This window comes from Musca vetustissima, unplaced genomic scaffold (assembly GCF_032173495.1).
Source record: "Musca vetustissima isolate MV318-11 ecotype Yass unplaced genomic scaffold, APGP_CSIRO_Mvet_v1 utg7641, whole genome shotgun sequence".
In the NCBI taxonomy this organism is placed as follows: domain Eukaryota; kingdom Metazoa; phylum Arthropoda; class Insecta; order Diptera; family Muscidae; genus Musca; species Musca vetustissima.
The window spans coordinates 371-21749 of NW_026885925.1; the positions used below are offsets into that span (position 1 = coordinate 371).

The 21379-nt window shown below is 33.7% G+C and overlaps 1 protein-coding gene across 1 annotated transcript in view; it reads right to left on the reverse strand.

Annotated features, from left to right (window-relative positions):
* Positions 1-210: 210 nt before the first annotated feature.
* LOC133333303 (chaoptin) overlaps positions 211-21379 on the reverse strand; it is a 44915-nt gene continuing 23746 nt past the window's right edge. The window contains exons 2-5 of the mRNA XM_061541618.1: positions 16880-17024; positions 5400-5510; positions 1995-5268; positions 211-481 (exon numbers count right to left, since the gene is read on the reverse strand). Coding sequence (XP_061397602.1) covers positions 308-481; positions 1995-5268; positions 5400-5510; positions 16880-17024 — 3704 coding nt within the window. The 3' untranslated portion in view covers positions 211-307. The remainder of the gene's footprint in view (positions 482-1994; positions 5269-5399; positions 5511-16879; positions 17025-21379) is intronic.

The window sequence follows — 21379 nt, forward strand, 5'->3', positions numbered from 1 at the left end:
CGTTTAGTTTTCACTTATTTTTCGTATCTCTTTTTTATCGTTTTCTGCAGCTTAAATATATTCATTTACACTAGATTTTCATTTACAAAGGAAATAATTTACATCGTTTAACTGTACAAAAAGTAAGAGATCACACAGCCTTTGTGTGATGTGAATGTTGGCGGCAGATGCCTGCCAACCTGGGCGGGCAGGTTGGCAGGTCCGCCAGCCAGCCAGCCAGCTACGCATCACATTATGGCGTGACAAAGTCAAATAAAGACTTCTTTGTATTCATTTAATGAAATGAGGATAATGAGGCTTACGATTATCAAAGTGTCATGCCGAACAGGGGTAAAATGATGACAGCAAACGAAATAAGAAACAGCTTTTCGCCGGAACTGCTAAGGGCAGATGCCTGACACAGCAGATCTTCGGGGAAAATTTCCAAAATCGGCATCTGTTTGCCAGAGGTGGGATCATGGCAGGTATTGGCACGAGCACGCTGAAAAGAAAACAAACAGAGAATAGTAGTTGTTATGGCTTTGTTAGTTGAATGCTGGAATAAAAAATGTTTTTTTTTATTTTTTTTTTTTGGCGTTAAAAATTTTAACTAGCTTTGTAGCGATATACAACGATATAAAAAGCTTAACTAAGAGGGAAATAAAAAAGAGTGCGCTTACGCGTATATCACGTGAATTTAAAGGAAGCTGGTGTTCAAAATTAGAAAAAAACAAAAACAATTTAGTTTAAGTAAGAAAAACTAATAAAAATATATATTCCAATATAATATACCCAGTAAATTGGGTCAAATGGCCTGGGGTAGAAAATTCGTGAAAAATAAGGATAATAATACCCAAAAGGAACGCCAAATTTATGTGTTATGTTGTGACGATTTGTTGGTGGTGGTCTTACACAGGAAAAAATATGAATATTTTCATAATTTCATTGATTACGAGATACTACACGTGTACATCACTTATAATAGAATAAAATTCGTATAATCATTAGAAAGCCGCTATTTTATCCTTAAACCTTCCGAATATCAAAACCATTTCCATACTTCGCTCTAGTTTACCACTTTTTTTTGACAAACTTCGATTCCTTCGATTGTGTTTTGATTTTGTCTCGTCCTCTCTATTCGCTCACTTGTTGCTTGTTAGTTTTGCAACCGTTTTATACTGGTTTTCTTGTTTGTAACCGCGGTCTATCCACTCACTCGATTGTGGCTAGTTTTCCATTCCATAGTTTCGTTATTTGAGACACTATTGCCGACTGTATTGTTGTTTATAAAATTCGCATGTATGTTTTCCAAATTATTTCGATATAAATGCCAAATACAATATAACAGATAAGTGTTTATACGAGCAACAAGTTGAACCGTAAGTTTAACATTGCAATGGCTTGTTATAATGACGCAAAACAAGAACATGTAAGTACGTAGGAAAAAATCTGAGAAAGACGAAACAAGGAAAGTGAGATAAAATTAAAAAAGAAAAATCAGAACGACACATAATTTCTTTGCTATAGAAAATCCGCCCCACCACCAAGCACAACTTCAACATTTTTTATGCTCTCTGTCTCTCTCTCCCTCTCTCTCTGACAGGAAAGCAGTATTTAAAATTTTATGAATTGCATTCATAAACTGCAGAAATTCGGATATTAGTATCACTTTTTGAACACTATTAATTATTTTTTTCTGTGTATAATCCATTAAGAAAAATCTATTTATTTCCATTTGCAGTTAATTATCGAAATTATACAATTATATACATATTTTTTCTGGAATGTAATCTGAAGAGAATAATTATTTTTTTTTTTTAAGAATATCGATATGAATCCATTTTCAAACTCAGAATATTCTATAAAATAAACTTAATTTGATTTGACATCTTTAAAATAAATTTGTATAGGTTCAGCGCAAGGCGTATTTATATAAGGTCCATAGCCGATTTTCTGGTTTCATTAAAAAATATATATTTAATTATTTTATATATAATTTCCCTTGATCTACATACCTGAACCATTTGTTTCATGTCATCCTTTTGTATGACTTTTATTTGAGCAGATTCACGTAACCATCTTCGCAGCCAATGACCGAACCACACGAGGCCACATTCACATTCTAGCGGATTATTTGATGTCTGTAGGCCACCAATAATACTGCGTGTACCCACTGTATCCCAATAGGTTTTATTCGGATAAAAACTATCGGCTGCCAGTGCATTGATTTTATTATCCGATATATCGATGGAAAGATGGGGCACCAATCTCAAGGGATAGAATATGCCCGGTGGTAAATCGGATATTTTCGTATGTGATATTTTTACTTGCAGCTTCTGATTGCGAGCCAGTCCTTCGAATGCATCCGGTGATATGGTTTGAATATTGGTCCCATATATTTCCACCAAATGGAGTTTGGTATTGTTGATTAATTTGGCAAACAGTTGACCGCCAATATTGGCATCTACGCTGTGGACTTTCAGTTCCTGCAGTCCCGGTATTCGAGACACAATTTCACCCAAATTACTATGGGCGGTTAGGTGTAATTTCCTCAGTGACCTTAGCTTGGCAAATGCCAAAGGGTTTATAACTTTGACATCTAACAGATTGAGTTCTGAAAGATGCCTCAAGGAAGCCATATCGTGCACGGTTATTCTTCTGAGGGGATTGTGAGCTAAATCTAAAACCCTTACCGAGGGTGGTAGGTGTTCCACAGCACACGAGGCATTAACGAACTTATTATGTGACACATTTACAAATCTCAGTTGGCGCATTTCGTGCAGCGATGATAATTCTTGCAAAAAATTACCGCTAACATCCAAATAGGAAAGTTGGGGAAGATTTAGTTGAGGCAGCACATAGAGACCCATATTAAATATTTTGAGACGTCTTAGACGTGGTGTGTGTAGGAAGATCTCTTTTAGGTTGGTGGTGACCAATGGATTCGCCGATAAATCCAAATTCGTTAAATTATTCAAAAAGCTGAAGGTATTGTCGGGTAAAACGGTAATCTTATTATACGACAAATTGATGTCATACAAGAATTGAGAATTTATAAACATGCTGGAGTCCAAATATTCCAACAGATTGGTAGACATTTGTATGTTGCGCAGTGTAAAGCCCACATCGGAAAAGGCAGGCACTGGCCACACAGTTAACTGGTTATCCGATATATCCAAGTACTCCAGTCGGGTATTCATGAAGACTTCACGCGGCAAAGCTTTCAATTTGTTGCAGCGTATTTTCAAGATCCTCAACTTCCTAAGATTGGAGAATTGTTCCACCTGTAGCTGATCCAAACGATTATAACTCAAATCCAATTCCTGCAAGGAATTAAGTCCCTGAAAGCTGCGACGCCTCAAGCTCGTTATATTGTTATGTGACAGGTTGAGTATTTCCAAGAATTCCAAATCACCAAAGGCATGATTGGCCAAATTCTGTATGGAATTGTGGGCCAAGTTCAGAAATCTCAAGGTATTGGCTAAGTTGGCGAAGCTATCTGGTTTGCTGATTAGGTTGTGACTTATATCTAAATTGTAGATATACATGTACGATGAGAGGGTATCTTCAAAGTTGCTGATGCGATTGTAGGTAAGGTTCAATTTCAACGGAGTGGTGGTATTCGACACATAGTGAAATGTTTTCAACGAGAACGAACACAAATTATTAAACATCAGATCCAGAGCAGCTAAATTTGGCAGTGTTGTGAATGCCTGATGTGATATGTTGGACAATTTGTTGTACGATAAATCAATATAACGCAGGAATTCCAAATTGTGGAAGGCATGTTTCTCGATCAAACGGATTTTATTCGACTGTAAGTTCAGCGTCTGCAAATCTCCAAGATTATAGAATGTTTGAGCGGATAATTTTTCCAGGGAATTATAGCCCAAATCTATTTCCACCAAATGGGAATGAATCTCGGGCAAAAATAAACCCTTCGGCAACGACTTCAGTTGATTGAATCCCAAATTTATGTAGGAAAGTTCACGCATATTCGAAAACGATTCATTGTTTAAATGTTTCAGATTGTTATTGTCCAAGCCCAGCCACATAAGCTGTGACAGTGGGTACAGAGCATCCAAAGGGTCTATAGATTCCATGCTGCGTGCCGGAAATACCGCAAATGATAATTCCAATATCTTTAAGGTTTTCGAGACATTCTCAAATACCATGGGGTGATGAATATTGATGTCATTAAAACTGAGAGAAATTTCCTGAATTTGATCCAGTCCGGCAAAGGAGTTCAAATGTAGATGGGTAATTTTATTGTTTCTCAACAGAATGGTTTGCAAATTTGAACCCCAAGAATCTACAGTGAAGATGCTTTCGGGTATATCACTTATCGAGTTATAACCCATATTCAAATAGGAAAGGTTGGTGTAGTTCTTGAGACCCAACACAGGAATCATCGTGAAATTGTTCCCACTCAACGAGAGCACTCTCAAATTTTCAGTATTCTCCGGTAAATTGCTCAACTGATTGATGTTATTCGATGTCAGGTAAAGATATTTTAAGCGATTCAGACGACTGATGGCCCCAGGAACGCTGTTTAGATTATTTCTCTCCAGATCCAGATATTCCAATGTTTCCTCTATGCCCTCAAAGGCGTTAACATGGATCCGTTCTATCTCGTTGAAGGCCAACACTAAATGCACCGTACCGATGTCTCGGAACACAGCGGCTGGCAAATGCCTTATGTAGTTCTTTTCCAAATTCAATGCTCTGATATGGACGTCCGAGTAATTCGTTTGAAAACAGTCGCTTTCCAATGTCTCTATCAGATTTTTGCCCATGTCCAATTTCTCCAAATGTATTCGCACCTGCCGTTGGTCTTTGGTCATTAAACTTTTCACCAGATTATCACGCAGTGAAATAATTCTCAGCTCATACAGATGTTCGAACAAGTGGTGGGGAAATGCTGACAACAGGTTGCCAGACAAGTCGATTGTTATGAGACTGCGGGGCAGAAAGTTGGGTGAGATGTGATAAATTCTGTTGTTCGACAGGTCCAGCCATAACAATTTCTGCAGACGATTAAACGGTTTTCCCGTTTGGTGGCTGCTGGTCGAGTGTGTCAGGCCGGTTATGGAATTGGAGGATATGTGTGAACCTTTGAGAAGATGTTCATCTTTGGTTATGGTTTGAATGGCAGCCGATGAAGGATGGCTGACACCTTCATGCAGTGAGGTGGGCGATACTTCGGTAATGTCATTACCAGCTAAATGTAGTGACCGTAAGGTGTCATGCTGTGCCTCCCAGTTGACATCTAAGGATGTTATGTGATTTCTGCAGGTGGTAGGTGGAGAAGTGGAAAAACAGAGAATGTGAAAATGTTGAATTTTCTTCATTTATTTTTAATGGAATTTTTAAGTATTTGGAAGGTGGAAGTTTATGATATTTTGAGTATCGTAACTTACCGTTGCGCCACCAAACGTGTTAATGAATGTAGTCTTTGTAATGCTTCATAGGGTATTTGCTGCATTTTATTCCCTGATATGTCCAAAGTCATTAAACTGTGGGTCATGGTGCTGCAATTGAAAAAGAGAAGCAAATATTATTTTTTACTTTCAATGTGAAATATGTTTGTAATGCTGTGTAAAGATGAATTTATAATTTTGTTCTGTTATCTTAGAGATTTTTGCTGGTTTATAATTGTGTGACAATGCTATTTTTATACAATTTTATAGTAAAATGTATACCTTTGATATTGAAATAAATTTTTCAGTAATCACTGACTGACATAACTTCAACTTAACATGGAATGTAGTCTAGTTTGAGAAATTGTTATTGAAAGTACCAAGAATTTTTGAATTTATCCTGATACATTTCACAATCATTTTTTTCATTTGAAAATAAGTCCTCTTTTCATATATGTATGTAATATATCCTTTATATATCAGTTGCTTTTAACATACATCCAAATACTCACACAGAATACTCAACGAAGAAATTCTAACATCCTCTTCGATTGTAAATATAAATAAATTTATATGTTAGGGTAGTGGTGTCGAATAGCCGTACAATTATGAAAACCGCGACATTTAACAAGTAAACACTCATAAAAGTGGATATAATCAAAACCCAAAACTAATATTTGTGGTTTTCATTTTCAAAAAAACCAACAACAATTGTTGCTGCTCAAAAACAAACATTACCACAAGTGCAGCTAAAACAAGACCAAAAACAACAACAACGACCACTATAATAAAAGGACATGAAAAACATGGTTGACTTAGTTAAGAGGCCAAATAGGGTTAATAATGGACAGGAACTCTGCCTACAATCATCAATGGCAAAAGATAAACCACATACACACGTATTTTTGTATAATCTCTTCCACAAACACATACAAACGAACCTTACGTGTTAAGTGCAAAACAAAGGTATTTGTTTTGGTATAGACCGAAAAAAGTTTATACGTTTGTGGTTTTTTACAACTGCCTTCGATTTCAAGTTATCGTTTAGTCTATAATATTTCGCCGTTATTTTTTGTTCCAGCGATATTTCGAGGGCACACCTTTGCATGTATTATTATTATTATTTTATGTGATGAAAGTAACTCCACTCTGAGATATGGGACTCAATTTTCCAAATCTGATTTTAAATACACTCTATTGATTCTTGAAAAAAAAATATTATATAAATAAAATATCCAGGCTTTATTATTTTATGATTAAAAAAAATATTTTTTAAACCCCCCCCCCCCCCCCCCTATTTTGTTGAAAACAGAAAAAAACCTATAAAAATATTGTTTGAAATTATTATTAGGAAATAGTCCAAGAGTCCTCATAAATTTTAAGAATTTTTTAAAAAAATATATTATAAACGGATGGATTGTTATTAAACTATTTTTCAAGCTCAATATATTTTTTAAAAATTAATTTCTAAGAGTTCTATAAAGTGACGACTTTTTTATTTTTTATTAATTCCTAATAGCTCTATAATGGGACGACTTTTTTATTTAAAGCATTAATTTAAATTATTATCATAAACTGTTGATGAAATCTTTAAAAAATTATTTAAACATTCAGTCATTTTCATTGTTATGAAAAAACCCGGTTATAGGTGACAGCTGTATTGAAGCAAAGGGCAAATAGTACTACACACCCATGTATGGGCTTTTTATGTTCTACCACGTTCTGTTATTGTGACAATAGACATCGAGTAACAAAATTGAAGGAATATATACAAGAAAATATATAAATGAAGTATTCATATGGAAAAATATCGTATCTGTCCACAAACTAAAACCTTACCCAAATTTATTTAATAAAATTATTTTGTATATGTAAATTACAACTTAGATATAAAATTAATGACATTTATGATGACATGATTACATCATACAATCATTGACACTCTAGTCATGTGTTGACAACTGATATATTAAATGTGTCAAACTTGTTGTAAAATCGATTTGAAATATAAAAATGTTAACTATAACAGAAGAGAGCAAGGGGGTGGGAGGTAATCGCTGTCAGTTTTGTAGTAAATGTTCTTTTCGAAATTGCAGTGATTATTGTTTTTAGTGTTTCCGTTTTGAATGCATTGTTGTTGCTGTTGTTATTGCGTATATGACCTGCTAAATGTCAATCAATGATCAAAAATAAACTTCACACAAAATGAGAAAATATACGCATTCGGTTAACTATAATTATCTATTTTGGTACGATTGTGTAAATGTTGTTATACAGACAGTGTTTGGAGAAGTGAAACAAGTGAAACGAAATGTAATATTTGATGTAGCTATAGAAACACTCACACGAAAGTTAATAGTAAAAATTAAGAATTAATTATAACAGTAGACAATTGAACAAAAATAATTTGCCGGATAGAAATGTGATATTTAAAAAACAACCAAATCAGCCGGGTGAAAAATACTTAAGGGAACACCACCCCCCCATTTTCGATTTTTTATTTTTAAGATTTTAAATGAGCTGGTAAATGAATACCAATGCATGTTAAGCTTTGTAACTTCGCACATATATATTTGAAGATTTAAATAGGAAGAAAAATAATTTACAAACAAATTTTGTTGTTGTTTTTGTTGTAGTTGTTTGTGATCAAAGAAATGTCCTTATTTTTGATGGCGGGCAAGATAACTCCTCACTGGAACATCGGAATTCGATTTTTTTTTTCAAAATTGGCTTTTTTGGACCATAAGCTAAGTAAAAAATAAGAAAGATCTTCAACGATTGGCTTTATCCTAGTTCATATGACAGCTATACACTCACAGAGAAACGTCCCAAAATTTGAAATCAATTGGGTTATTAGTTTTTGAGTTATCGTGCCCGCCATTCGCAAAAACGCTGTTTGGAGAAAAACGCGTTTAAAGTTTAAGAAGCCCACGTGCTGTCACTTGATGCTAACACAATAAATCGGCTATATCTTCAAAAAATTTTGGAATTTTCACTTGAAAATTTTATGGGGACATTCTGGAATTAGTGTAGGTTCAAATTAAATCCTGACTATTTTGCAAAAACAAAATAAATAATTAAATTTTTTGAAACCGAGAATGGGTGGGGTCCCCTTAAATAAAAATTGATAGGATCGAACTTCACATTGCTTCCTTGAGGCTTCTATTAAATATTTCCATTTTTTTCCTAAACAAAAATATCAAGCGCTACACTGTTTCTATTATATATGCTAGGAAATTTATTGATGTTTACCACATTCGGACACATACGGCTACACACACACACCGCACTCAAATACGCACACACATACATAAATCGTATTTCATCAACTCAATACAGCTTATTATAGGCAAATATCAAAGACTGCAACTCATTTGTATGGATAGTCGGTCTGATGTATTTTACCATCATCATTATTAGCCATTTGGTTGCTGCATTCTCTGCTAAATCAAAACTTAACGAACAACAGCCAATAATGGCTGGCAGGCCGGCAGCCGGGGTCATTTGTACATTTTGATTTGGCGGAAACAGGAAATGATGTTTGTAAACCAGGGAGAGTAGTGTGTAGTTATCGATGGGATGGAATGGAATGGGATGGCGATGGTTGTTTGTTTCTGTAATGCTCAATGTTTTAGATGTACAATGTACAGATCACTGTGATGCTTGCTCGAGAGTTTTCCGGGTGTTTAATGCAGTTGCAATTTGCTGTATTTTGCTGCAAAGTGTTACTGTCGGAATAACTAGTTCACTACTAGAGCGCACAATGATTTGCGCTTATGAAAACCCAGCCAGCTAATGAATTTTCTCGTATGTGAAATAAGATTCGGAATTAGGATTTTTACAATTTTGTACCATTGAATTTGAAAATGTAATGACAATTGTTTGTTTGGTGGAGGGGTGAGAGGCATGGGACGTGATTATTCTCCGTTGGTAGATATTTATATTAGTCCTCTGAACAAATTTTCATAGAATTGATAATTAATTATATCCAAGTGAATCTATTTCTGTCGTCTAATGTGAAGTGCGAAGTCATGTCCACATTCAATAAATTGGGAATTTTTCAGCCTTTGAAAAAACTATCAATTGCTGGAACCTTAATGCCGAAGAGAGTAAAGAATGTTATAAATGGAAACATTATTAATTCCAAAAACTAATTCCGAGATGACAATGTAGCCGAATGCCTGCAAATGATATTACTTCACTATGTAATGAAGTCTACTAAATTTAGAAAGATTTAGAAGATTATTTTGGATTTTTGAGCGTTTTTGGTCATTTGTAAAATAAGTACATTTATATTTTCTTTTTTTTTTTGAATTTAAAGCTATATTATTTTATCGAATTAAAATTTTTAGTATGACAGAGAAAATGTTCATACATTGCCTTGTGCCATCTGCAGGTTCTGAACTAGATGCTGTCGACACTTTTTAGGTGTGACATGGTTTAATGAGAAAATACTAGATATTCACTTTGCACTTCGTAATATTTCTTCCATACCTAAAACAAGCTCAAAGCATGCAGAATATAATATCCCCTATAAATGGTCAACATTTTGCTGAAAAGTGAATGTATAACATCTTTTGAAAATGTGTAAATATATTATTTTAAAAAATGATAAATCTACATAGTTTCCGAAAATGGGTCATATGGAACCAATCCCTTAGGTACCTCATCCACAAATTATCAACATCTCGCATATTTCTCAATTTTTTCTCTAGAATGTTGCGAATGCATGATAGGACCAATAAATTTCAAAAATTCATATTGGCTCGCACCCATAAAAATAATTATATAACGTTCAATAACCCGAAATTTGGAGGTCTGTAGGGATATATGAATGTACCTTCATATATATTTCAGTATTAAAACCAATGCATGATTTGTATATGCTCCACCATAGTGTGGAGGGTATTAAATGTTTGGTTTTCCGTTTGTTACTCATCGAGATAATTATTTCCGACCCTATATTCTTGATCAGCGTAAAAAGCATGTCCGTCTGTCTGTTGTAATCACTCGAGTGATTGCTCAGTGTAGTCTTTTGTCTGCAGGCAGGTAATGTGCGGCATAGCCCCCATTTAAAGGCGCCCCTTATTTCGGCTATTTTAGGCTTCTTGAGCGCGTTTTCATTCACTTTGCGTTATTATTGGGAACCAAATATTTCCACTAAAAATTATAAATTCTTCTTCGGTTAGCTCCGGAAAAAAATTCCGTATTTTGGAGATTTGAGCGCGTTTTTCCACCGAACTCCCTGTAAATTGGTAGATTTTGGTGTGTATAAAAACTCTCCACTAAAAGTTATAAACATAGGTCCACTTTTTCGCGTAGTTCCTATATAACTCCTGAATTCGCTGTAATATGGTAATTTGTAGCCGTATTTGATAAAAAATCTCCCTCTTAATATTTGGGCTATTTTAGTGGTAGTCCCCATTTTTTATATTGAAATAGTTAAGAAATTTGACCCATATAGCCGTATTTCGCCATAGTCTGGGAAATATTATATACTTCAAATAGTCAGTTTATACCCTACAAAGTATGGAAGTTTAAGACGACTTAGCCATCTGTTGTATTCATTCTACTTTCGAAGGATATCTATATAAAAAACGTGGACGTCATGTTCGAAGGTATTGTGATGCAAAAATGTAAGGTTCGAATTAAGCTATATCGGTCTTTTATTAGGCATAGCCTCCTCATATATTCATAACTTCAAGTGTTCGGTAATTCCTATACAATGTAATCAATATTGGTCCTGATTTATGTATAGCCTCCAGGGACGTAGGTATACAAAAAAAATCTACAATGAACATTTTCATATTAAACCAAATCCAAAGTTCGGACCGGCCGAACTTAACGTTTTTTTTTTGTTTTGAAATGCAGCAAATTGGCTCACTCCGTATATCTTGTGTTAATAAGCACAAAGCCGTTTTTGAGCTATACTGAACACCACTTTGAACACTCATACCTGAACAAAATTTGTTCCGATCGTTTTATTTTTATTTTATTTACATATACTTCAACATAAATTTGTTATTTGTATTCGAAAGTGACAAGCAGACCAATATTTACATCAAGCGCATTTCTTGTCTATCTTGGGAAAAAATAGTAATTAAACTACTCTTACATTTTATTTATGTATATCCTTTTATAAGTCTACTAGCAAAATGCCCGCTACTTTGTATGCGGAAAGGGAATACAAAAATGTTTTTGTTTTTGGAAAATAGTCAGCCTGACACTATTAATACAAATTGGTTAATTAATATAACACAATAGTTTTTTACTCAAACGTTTGATATTTTTTACTTATTTCCGCAATGAGAGTGATTTGTTGTTTTTATAAAAAAAAAACAACTTTTTATTAGTGTATGTATCCGCCGAGGGGTAAGGCAGGGAAGACTATAATTTCGAACGTCGCCACTGCTCCTCATCACCACCACTAATTTCAGTACAGGTTAATACCAAAAACTTCTTTCTAACTATCCGTTAGTAAACCACATTTCAAATTTAGTGCATTTTCTATTTAATTTACTGTAAATTTATTACATAAAAATTCGAGTTTCTAAAGTCCAAAATTTCAGGATTCAACCAAATCCAAATTGTTTCACATTTGAAACTTCTCATGTTCATAAGTAAACATTTCTAAAACCTTATCAATCCTACATTTTAACAACAATCTTATTTCCACCAATGTCCCAATTGTACCAAATTTAGTACTTTTTGAACTCATAAGTACGAATTTCCAAATGTACCTCAATCCTGCTTTCCAATAGTGATCGTTAGTCCAAATTTATGAATTCCAGTTCTGCCTGTTCATTAAAAACCAATTTTTACCAGTTTTGGTACCATTCTGTACTTTTCGTACCCACATTCCGATCCTATCTTAATATTCTAAACCTGATTTCAAATAGCAATTCGTAAGTCCAAATTTAAGAATTCCAGCTCTGTTTATTCACCAAAATGTACCAGATTTCGTACCATTTTGTATGCATATTCCAAACCTATATCAATCATACACTCTCACAGTAACCGAAGTTGCAACTTTCAGGATTCGAAAACAATTTGTAAACTATTTGGTACCATTTAGTACTTTTTTCCCATTTAGTACTTTTATTCCAAGTTCAAGCAAAATCAAAAATGTACTAAATTTTGTACCATTTAGCACTTTTCGTACCAATAAGTACGAATTTCCAAAACTACCTCAATCCTACACTGCAACAGTCATTTAATTCCCAATTTGAAGACTCCAGCTCTATCTGTTCACCTAAATCCAACATGCACCAAATTTAGTACCATTAAGTACTTTTCGTACACATAAGTGCATTTTTTTTTAATCTACCTCAGTCCTGTACAAGCAAATTCTGACCGCAAAAGAAATCAAGCTCTATACAAAATTTGGTGTCATTTGTACTGTTTTTAAATTTTCAAATTTCAAATATAGCTTCACCCAAATCCAAATTATGTACCAGTTAGTAAACATAAATATATAAATTGTCATAACTTCCTACATTAACATACGAATTTCCAACACTTCCCACATACCCCAATCTTAATTTCAAATTTCAGGATTCCATTGGTTCAGCTAAATCCAATTTGTTTCAAATTTAGTGCCATTTAATACACATAGGTACAAATTTCCATTACAACCTACATCATGCAATCCAATGAAAATCTTATTACTCAATTTCATGGTTTCATCTGATTTCGGTTAACTTTTAATCCAAACTGTGCCAAATCTAGTGCCATTTAGTAAACATTAGTATACATTTCCAAATCTTCCTACATACCCCATTCGAACCCACCAACAGTAATCCTAACAACCATTTGGTACCATTTTGTAAACATTATTACGAATGTCCAAAACTTTCTACATATCCCAATCCTATTCCCCGACAGTGACCCTAACTTCAAATTTCAAGATTCTGTATCAAATGTACCAAATTTAGTACACAGTAGTACTAATTCCCAAACTTCTTGCATACCCCAATCCTACCCGCCATACAGATCCTAAATCCAAGTTTCAGGATTCCAACTCTATCGGTTCACCCACAATTTAAATTGTACCATATTTAGTATACATTAGTACATTCTAGCTCAATTGGTTCATCAAAAATTCAAATTTTACCAAATTTAGTACCATTTAGTACGAATATCAAAAAATTCCAACATAACCCAAACCAACACCCCACAGTGCTCCAAAATCTAAATTTCAGGATTCCAACTCTATCGGTTCACCCACAATTCAAATTGTACCAAATTTAGTACACAGTGGTACGAATTTCCAAAACTTCCTACTTAACTCAAACCAACACCCCCACAGTGATCCTAAATCCAAGTTTCAGGATTCCAATTCCATCGGTTCACCCACAATTTAAATTGTACCAAATTTAGTACAAAATTTTAAAACTCCCTACATATCTCAATCTTTCACCTCAACAATGATCCTGACTCCAAAATTTCATGATTCTAGCTCAATTGGTTTACCAAAAAATCAAATTGTACCAAATTTAGTACCATTTAGTACGAATTTCAAAAACTTCCATCTTAACCCAAATCAACACCCCCACAGTGCTCCAAAATCTAAATTTCAGGATTCCAACTCTAACGGTTCACCCACAATTCAAATTGTACTAAATTTAGTACACAGTGGTACGAATTTCCAAAACTTCCTACTTAACTCAAACCAACACCCCCACAGTGATCCTAAATCCAAGTTTCAGGATTCCAATACCATCGGTTCACCCACAAATTAAATTGTACCAAATTTAGTACACATTAGTACAAATTTTTAGAACTCCCTACATATCTCAATCTTACACCTCAACAATGATCCTGTCTCCAAATTTCATGATTCTAGCTCAATTTGTTCACCTAAAATTCAAATTGTACCAAATTTAGTACCATTTAGTACCCATAAGTAATAATGTCTTAAACTGAGTCCTGACCCCAATCCTACACCCCTACAGTGATCCTGACTCCAAATTTTATTGTTCCCGCTCTATCGGTTCACCCAAATCCAAATTGTACCAATTATAGTACGATTTAGTACTTTTCGCACACATAAGTAACAAATTTCCAAAACTACGTACATATCACAATCCTATACTCCGACGGTAATGTTACTTTCAATTTTCAGGATTCTAGCTCCATTTGTAGCTCCAAATCAAATTTGTACCAAATATAGTACCATATAGTACTTTTCGTACACATGAGTACACGGTTTCAAAACCATCTCCTTATATCGACCCTACTTCCCAACCCTAATTCGCATTCCAAATTTCAAGTTTTTAGCTCTATCCGTTCTCATGCTACAGAATTGTACCAAATTTAGTACATTTTCGTACATTTCGGATAGTTATAGTTCGAATTTCCAACAACCCTTTGGTACATCTATTCTACACTCCATCATCGACCACCAAACCAAATTTCAGAGTTCTAGCTCCACCGGTTCGCCAAATACAAATGGCATCACATTTAGTACGTTTTAGTACTTTTCGTACCCTTCTAGTACGAATTTCCAAAAACCCAGCCTTATCTGTCACATTTGGGCCAAGAGTGACCCTCACCCAAAATTTCAAGATTCTAGCTTCAGCCGTTTCGTCTGGGCGTTGATGAATCGTTAAATCAGTCAGTCAGTCAATCACTTTACTCTTTTATTAGTATAGATTCTTTTTGAAAATAATTTGTATTTAAAAACAAAATATTCCACAGAAACATGCCATGATATCTCGAAAACTCTTTATGTTATATCTGTTATATATTAGCCAAAATTCTTTGATCTGCCACATAGGAAGTTTTGGCTTTGCTTTATTGCTAAAACTTTCCCTTAGTGGTTTTTCCTGTTCACTTTTCTTTCCTCTATTTTTTGGTATTTATTTGTTCTTCTATGCATTTTATTAGCTTTTGATCAAATTGTAAATGTATTTGGTTTTTTCCTGCATCGTTTTATAGATTATTTATTATAGTTTATCATTTCCACCCTACTAAGCTCTGCATTAATATTATTTTCTTAGCTGTTATTCTGTTTTCATTTGTAATTTCTGTATGGTGGTATATCTTCCTCTTTTTTACCACATTTTTGCTGTTTCCGTTCCGAGCAGTTTTCCTTTTCGTCGTTTTACTTTGAAGGAACATAACATTTTAACAAATCTCCAGTAATAAATCATTTTTGTGGTATTTGCTGGTATTTGGAGGGTCTTGATGGCATAGAGGAATCTTCTGTTGCACTTCGGTTTCGAAGAACGTGTATTTATGAGAACTTATACGGGGATTCTTATGGATTTGATGTGAGCGTGAGAAAGTCTTGTTTTGGTTTGTTGGTAACGACAAAATATGTGTGTGTATAGTGTGTGTGTGGTTGTTACTCCGAATTACATTGTGTTCGGAATGTGTGGTTGGTTATACTGCACTTTTTGTTGTCTCGAAATGCAATAATAATATTCGTTAGCATTTTGTTCGTAGGGTGGTAACATTCCCAAAACCAAAACATCGACATTTTTCACATCGTTTTAAACACTTGAATGGTGTTGGGTTTACTCAAGGAAAACAAAATAATAGAGTGGTTCCAATTGTAAATAAAAATGAAATGTTTTCAATTTAAAAGCAAGAAACAAATATAAAGATCTATTGAATATTTTCTCGATAGCTTGTAGCACTTGGGTATATTAACTTCACATCAATCGATCAATACATTGCAAATTATTAATAATTGTAACTTCGTAACTTATAGGAAACAATGAGAAATCGTCGTTAACCCACTTCAATGTTTGCTTTCAATGTGAAGTAATCCCATAAACGTGTTTTTTTACACACATCTTATTTATTTTGTGGGTGTTGCTGGACAACAACATATAGTGCCTTTGTATGTGTTCAGTCTTATTAGTATTTTGCAGAGAATATATTTTTTCCAGCAGCACAGCGAAATGCAATATCCTTTTTTGAGTGGAGTGTTTAGAGTTAATAGAAAATATTTCAGTATTATCCATTTTTGTTGGCTTTAATACAAATACAATGACCAGCCATGCCCAGTTCAGTGTGTGTGTGCTGTGGTTGAAACCGTGTTTTTTCTGTGTTTGGTTTGTTTTTGTCTTGTGGCTACTGGCATGATGACTGACTAGCACACAAACCCAGCCATTATTCAGTTATCAAGAAATAAAGAAAATTCTGTTGCTGCTGCTGTTGCTCCTGCTTCGTTAAAATCCCATTAATATTTATAAGCTGCTTTATGGCTTTGAGAAGGTTTTCCTTCTTTTTTTGTGAATTCGCTCATGTGTGTGTGTTTCAGTTTCTTTTTTAGGTCACTTCATCCATTTACCCTGTCCATAGCTGTGTGATTTTTTCCCTATAGATCAAAGCAGTGGGAAACATATTTATTTTTATGTTTGTTTTCCTTCTTTCTTCCTTTTCTTCGTTAAGATTTTCATCTCTAATTGCGTTGCCAAGATGTGGAGAGATTCATTCATATTTTCTATAGACAAAAATGGGGAACTTACCTGAAACTACGTTCGGATATATCCTGTAATTCGTTGTCAATAAGTTTTAATGTTTTCAGTCTGAGACCCTGAAATGTTTCGTCATCGACACTCTGCAGGTGGGTGTTGGACATTTCAATGTAGCGCACCGAGCTGTGTATGAATTCTGCAAATAAAGAACGAAGGCAAAGACAAAAAGAAATCGCCATTAAAGTATCTGAATTCTTTGGGCAAAACAATAATAAAAATTATTTAATATTTCCTTTATTCTGGTGTTGCTGTTGTTGTTATTATTATTATTGGTTTTATTCGCTATCGCCTTGTTGGGAATTTTCCTAGCCGTATCGACGGATTTTTATGTAAATTTGGTGTCAACGTTTGTTTCCACAACGTGCAGTTTAACAAAAGGGAAATTTGTTCAATTGATAAAAATCTGGCAATTTCGTTATGTCCCAGTATTCCCAATATCCCATAAACACACAGACACCAACCAACTTAAAAAAGGATACAACAAAATGGAGAGAAAATATAGGAAGACGAGAACGCTTATAAATATTTCGTTTTCTTAAATTTAATTTAACAGAAAAAATATGCAAATATTTACTTAACAATCACCAAACATTTCATTCACAATAAACTGGATACGCTCAAAAAAAACACACACACGGAGGACGGAAGGGTAAACATCCAAAAAAAAAGTTGAGATGGGTACTTTGTTTGTTTGCCTAGGCAATCAACTTCCGAAAAAATAATTGTAATTGGTGAATCCTTTGGACAGCGTGATAAAGCCAAAAAGTAGGGGATTAAAAATCGTTTACTTATATCTAGTTAAATAATCTAACATTTATATATTTTTATACGATTTTTCAAATTTTTGCAGGCATATTGGATTTATCAATATAAGACGTTGACATCATTTTGTCAAATACTATCAGAAAACATAGATTTTTTACAATCATTTTCTACGACTATCCTAATGCAGTGTTTTTCATCAAAGAGTAGATTGAAATTATTTTTCTGAAAACGAATGTTTTAATTATTTTTAACGCTGTTATAATCTGATGTTGTGGATATTCTGATAATCTGTTGTTGATATAGTTTGATGTTGTTGACATACATTTTTTTCTGTACGATACTTTATAATAAGTTTTCTATATGGCCATTCCAATATAAAAAAGTAAATAAAAAAGTTTACGGTACAACCTAATAAATTCTCTGTATGTTATTCCATCCATCCCACACATCTTTATGTAAGTAAACAATGTGCTGACTATATGTAAATGAAGTTTACAGCGGCAAGGATGGATGATTTAAATGAATTTTTATACTTTTGTCAAGAAATCACTCACTCACATACGCACATTGTGGCTATACAGAAGTGCCACACTCACACTCCCACACAACCACACTCTTCCATTTCATCAACTATACAGTTGGATGGCTTTGTGTGTCTTAAACTTTGCAGCAACAATAACATAAAGACTTGCTATAAATAAATAAATTTTTTTGTTATTGTTTAAAACTGAGCTATGTTAGTATATATATATATTGCATACATTTGAATATGTAATAGAACCGTCTGTGCGTCTCTACAATATTGTGGTTTTATTTTGGCGAATATATTTTTTGAAAACACATATGAATAAAAAATAGTTATGTAGTTTGAGTCAAGTTTGCGGACTTGTGCGTGCGTGTTGAGCAAAAGAAAGAAATGTTTTTCAAAACACAGACCATAAATGCCACATTTTTGAGGTTTTCTACAATGTTTTCTTTCACAATATGCGCACATAGGGAGCTTTTCAATGACGCTGTTTCGCTCACTGTTTGCCTGGAAACATGGAGAATGTTTTTCAAATTTGCCCAGCCATTTATGTATCTCCGGTTGTTGTTGTTGTTAGTAGTAGTTGGCCTTACTGTTGTACGAGTGGTACCTACCTAACGACTGACTGTCTGACTGACTAGCAACAACTAGGAAACTTGTTGAAACACATAACATTTACATTTTATGTAGATTTCGTTTTTTCGTTGGTGGATTTTTATTCCGAGTGTGCTCTTTGGATCTGCATATTATTTTACGGGGGTTTTCTCCATCTCGAAGGCTATGATGCTTCTTGTTGTCGTTGCTTGAAGTTTCTTACATACATACGCACACACACACACATTTATCAAAATGAAAGAATGCCAACAAAATGAATACAAACTGACTCACACACCCATACATATGGTGTGGTGTGGTATATTTCTAATACGTTTAAGTTGAATTATTTAACAGACAAAAGGAGTTGTGTACAAAACTATTTTGCAAATTTTCTTTGGAAATTGTGGTCTATTCTCCAATTTCTAAAATAGTTTATGCATAAATTTTAATTTATTAAATCTGTATTTTCGCAAGTTTAACATGTTTTCATGAATGATTGACATTTAAGTTATTTTTACAATAATGACTTGGGGTTATTGTTTTACATTGATTTATCACACATGGATTTGGATACACAATTTGTGAAACAAAGAAAATATTGAACTTCTTATAATGCAGAAAATTATTCAAAAAGATTCCAACAGCCCAAAATATTATTGTTTGTTTATGTATCCCGCACTAAATAAAGGGGTTTCCAACATACATTTTGTCGTATCAGTTCTCATCATGATAATCTGACTATTTGATTACAATATTTTTCATATACACATAACAAAAGCAGCTTCCATAAATGAATTTAATGATTGTAAAAAATGGTTGCCCATCTGTAAGTTTTTTTTTTTCCAATAAAAAAAATCGCATAAAGAACTATACAGCTTCTTTAAAAAAGTTTTTAATTACAAGCAATTGCACTAACAACAGATAATCACCCAGCAAAGTTGTTCATTAAAAAGGACTTAAAAATAAGTTACGATATGAACTCCAGAAAAAATACCGTTATGGACCATGAAAAGTACAACGAAGTTTGCTGATATTTAATATTTTGAAAATTTTTTACAACACGGTAAGACATGTTTTATAAACAGGTGTCATTGGCATGGAATTGGGCATAAAATTTAAATATCAGTCGTTTTTACCGAGGGCGTCTTCAATACCTCATAATGTATATTTTGATTGGACAATGTTCCTATGTTCGGTTTAAGGTATTTATAAATCTCGGACACGTTTTATAAATATCTTGTCTTCAATAAATTGAAAATTCGGTCAATCGGTACTGATATGATACTATGCGCAAATACCAAAATGTATTAAAATATGCTTTAAATAAATAAATAAATATATATTTTTAAAATGTATACTCTTCCCTTAAAATACTTCAAATACCGCATTCTAACTCACCAAGAAATAAAACAATCAGTGAGTGTAGCAGTATAGTCGGACGGAGCCAACCATATATTCCGTGCCTGGGCGAAATTTCGCAGTATTTGCAGCCTCTTAATCGATTGAAGATCAAGAGCTTTTCTTACACTGGCATTTTTCGAATCATGTTTTCCCGGAGTAAACATTTACGCCATACGATTCAAGTTATTCAAGTTCATTTACCCTAAATAAATACCTGGCCAAGTCTTTTTTTGTGATGTTCGGTTTAGAATAACCGACCAGGTAACTACAGAAAAAGTTTTTGATCCATTCCATTATCTGATCATCACCGAAATTTGTAGGTGTCATACCTGAACATACCCGGAACCTCATGTCTAACTTCATAATTATCCGAGTACATACAACAATATAATTGGTATCAATTTAAAGGGCAAACACTCCTCTTCTTCAACTTCTATAGTTGATGATATATACGCCATAGAATAGGAATTTTGCAAGTTTTTGCACAAAAGTCTGGGTCCATTTGACCATTAAATATTGACCGATTTTCATCAAAACAGTCATGTGTATTCCATGGTCATACCATTCGTGATGTTCGGGTCAAAATTGAGGCCCCCAAAGCGACCAGAAAACAGACAAATTTAAAGTTGTATATCCATTTTAGACCTTAAATATTTACCGACCAATATCAAAAACTAAAGGGGTCTTTTGGTCCACTGTTGCCTGTATCGTAGATCGACTCAGCTAGTCGAGGTAGCCACACAAAGCTATAATACCCTTAGAATATAGTTGTGGTATTCCGAGCGTAAAAATAAATTTTCAAGCACTCAATTTTCTGTCATGAATTTTAATCTTAAACTTGCAAAATTAACTTCACTTAGTCTAAATTGCAATCTTCATGTTATTATAATCTATATATTTTTAAATGTTTATTGTCAAATCTTGATGGTGGTTTAAACTTTTTTCATTTTTTTTTTCAATCACACATCCATATTGATTTATTTAATCGAAAAGTTCAATTAAGTGCCATATCAATCTACCACATTCATCGAATAAAGTGTGTTATTATTGAATTCCAGGAACACAATTTTTGGATCATAGGTTGAGAAATATTTACATGGTCATCAGTATTCAACTGTAATTTGCATATTGGTAACTTTAATACGTGCTATGGGTGTAGTTTGATTTTATTCTTCATTGGAATTCTTTATTTGAAATTATCC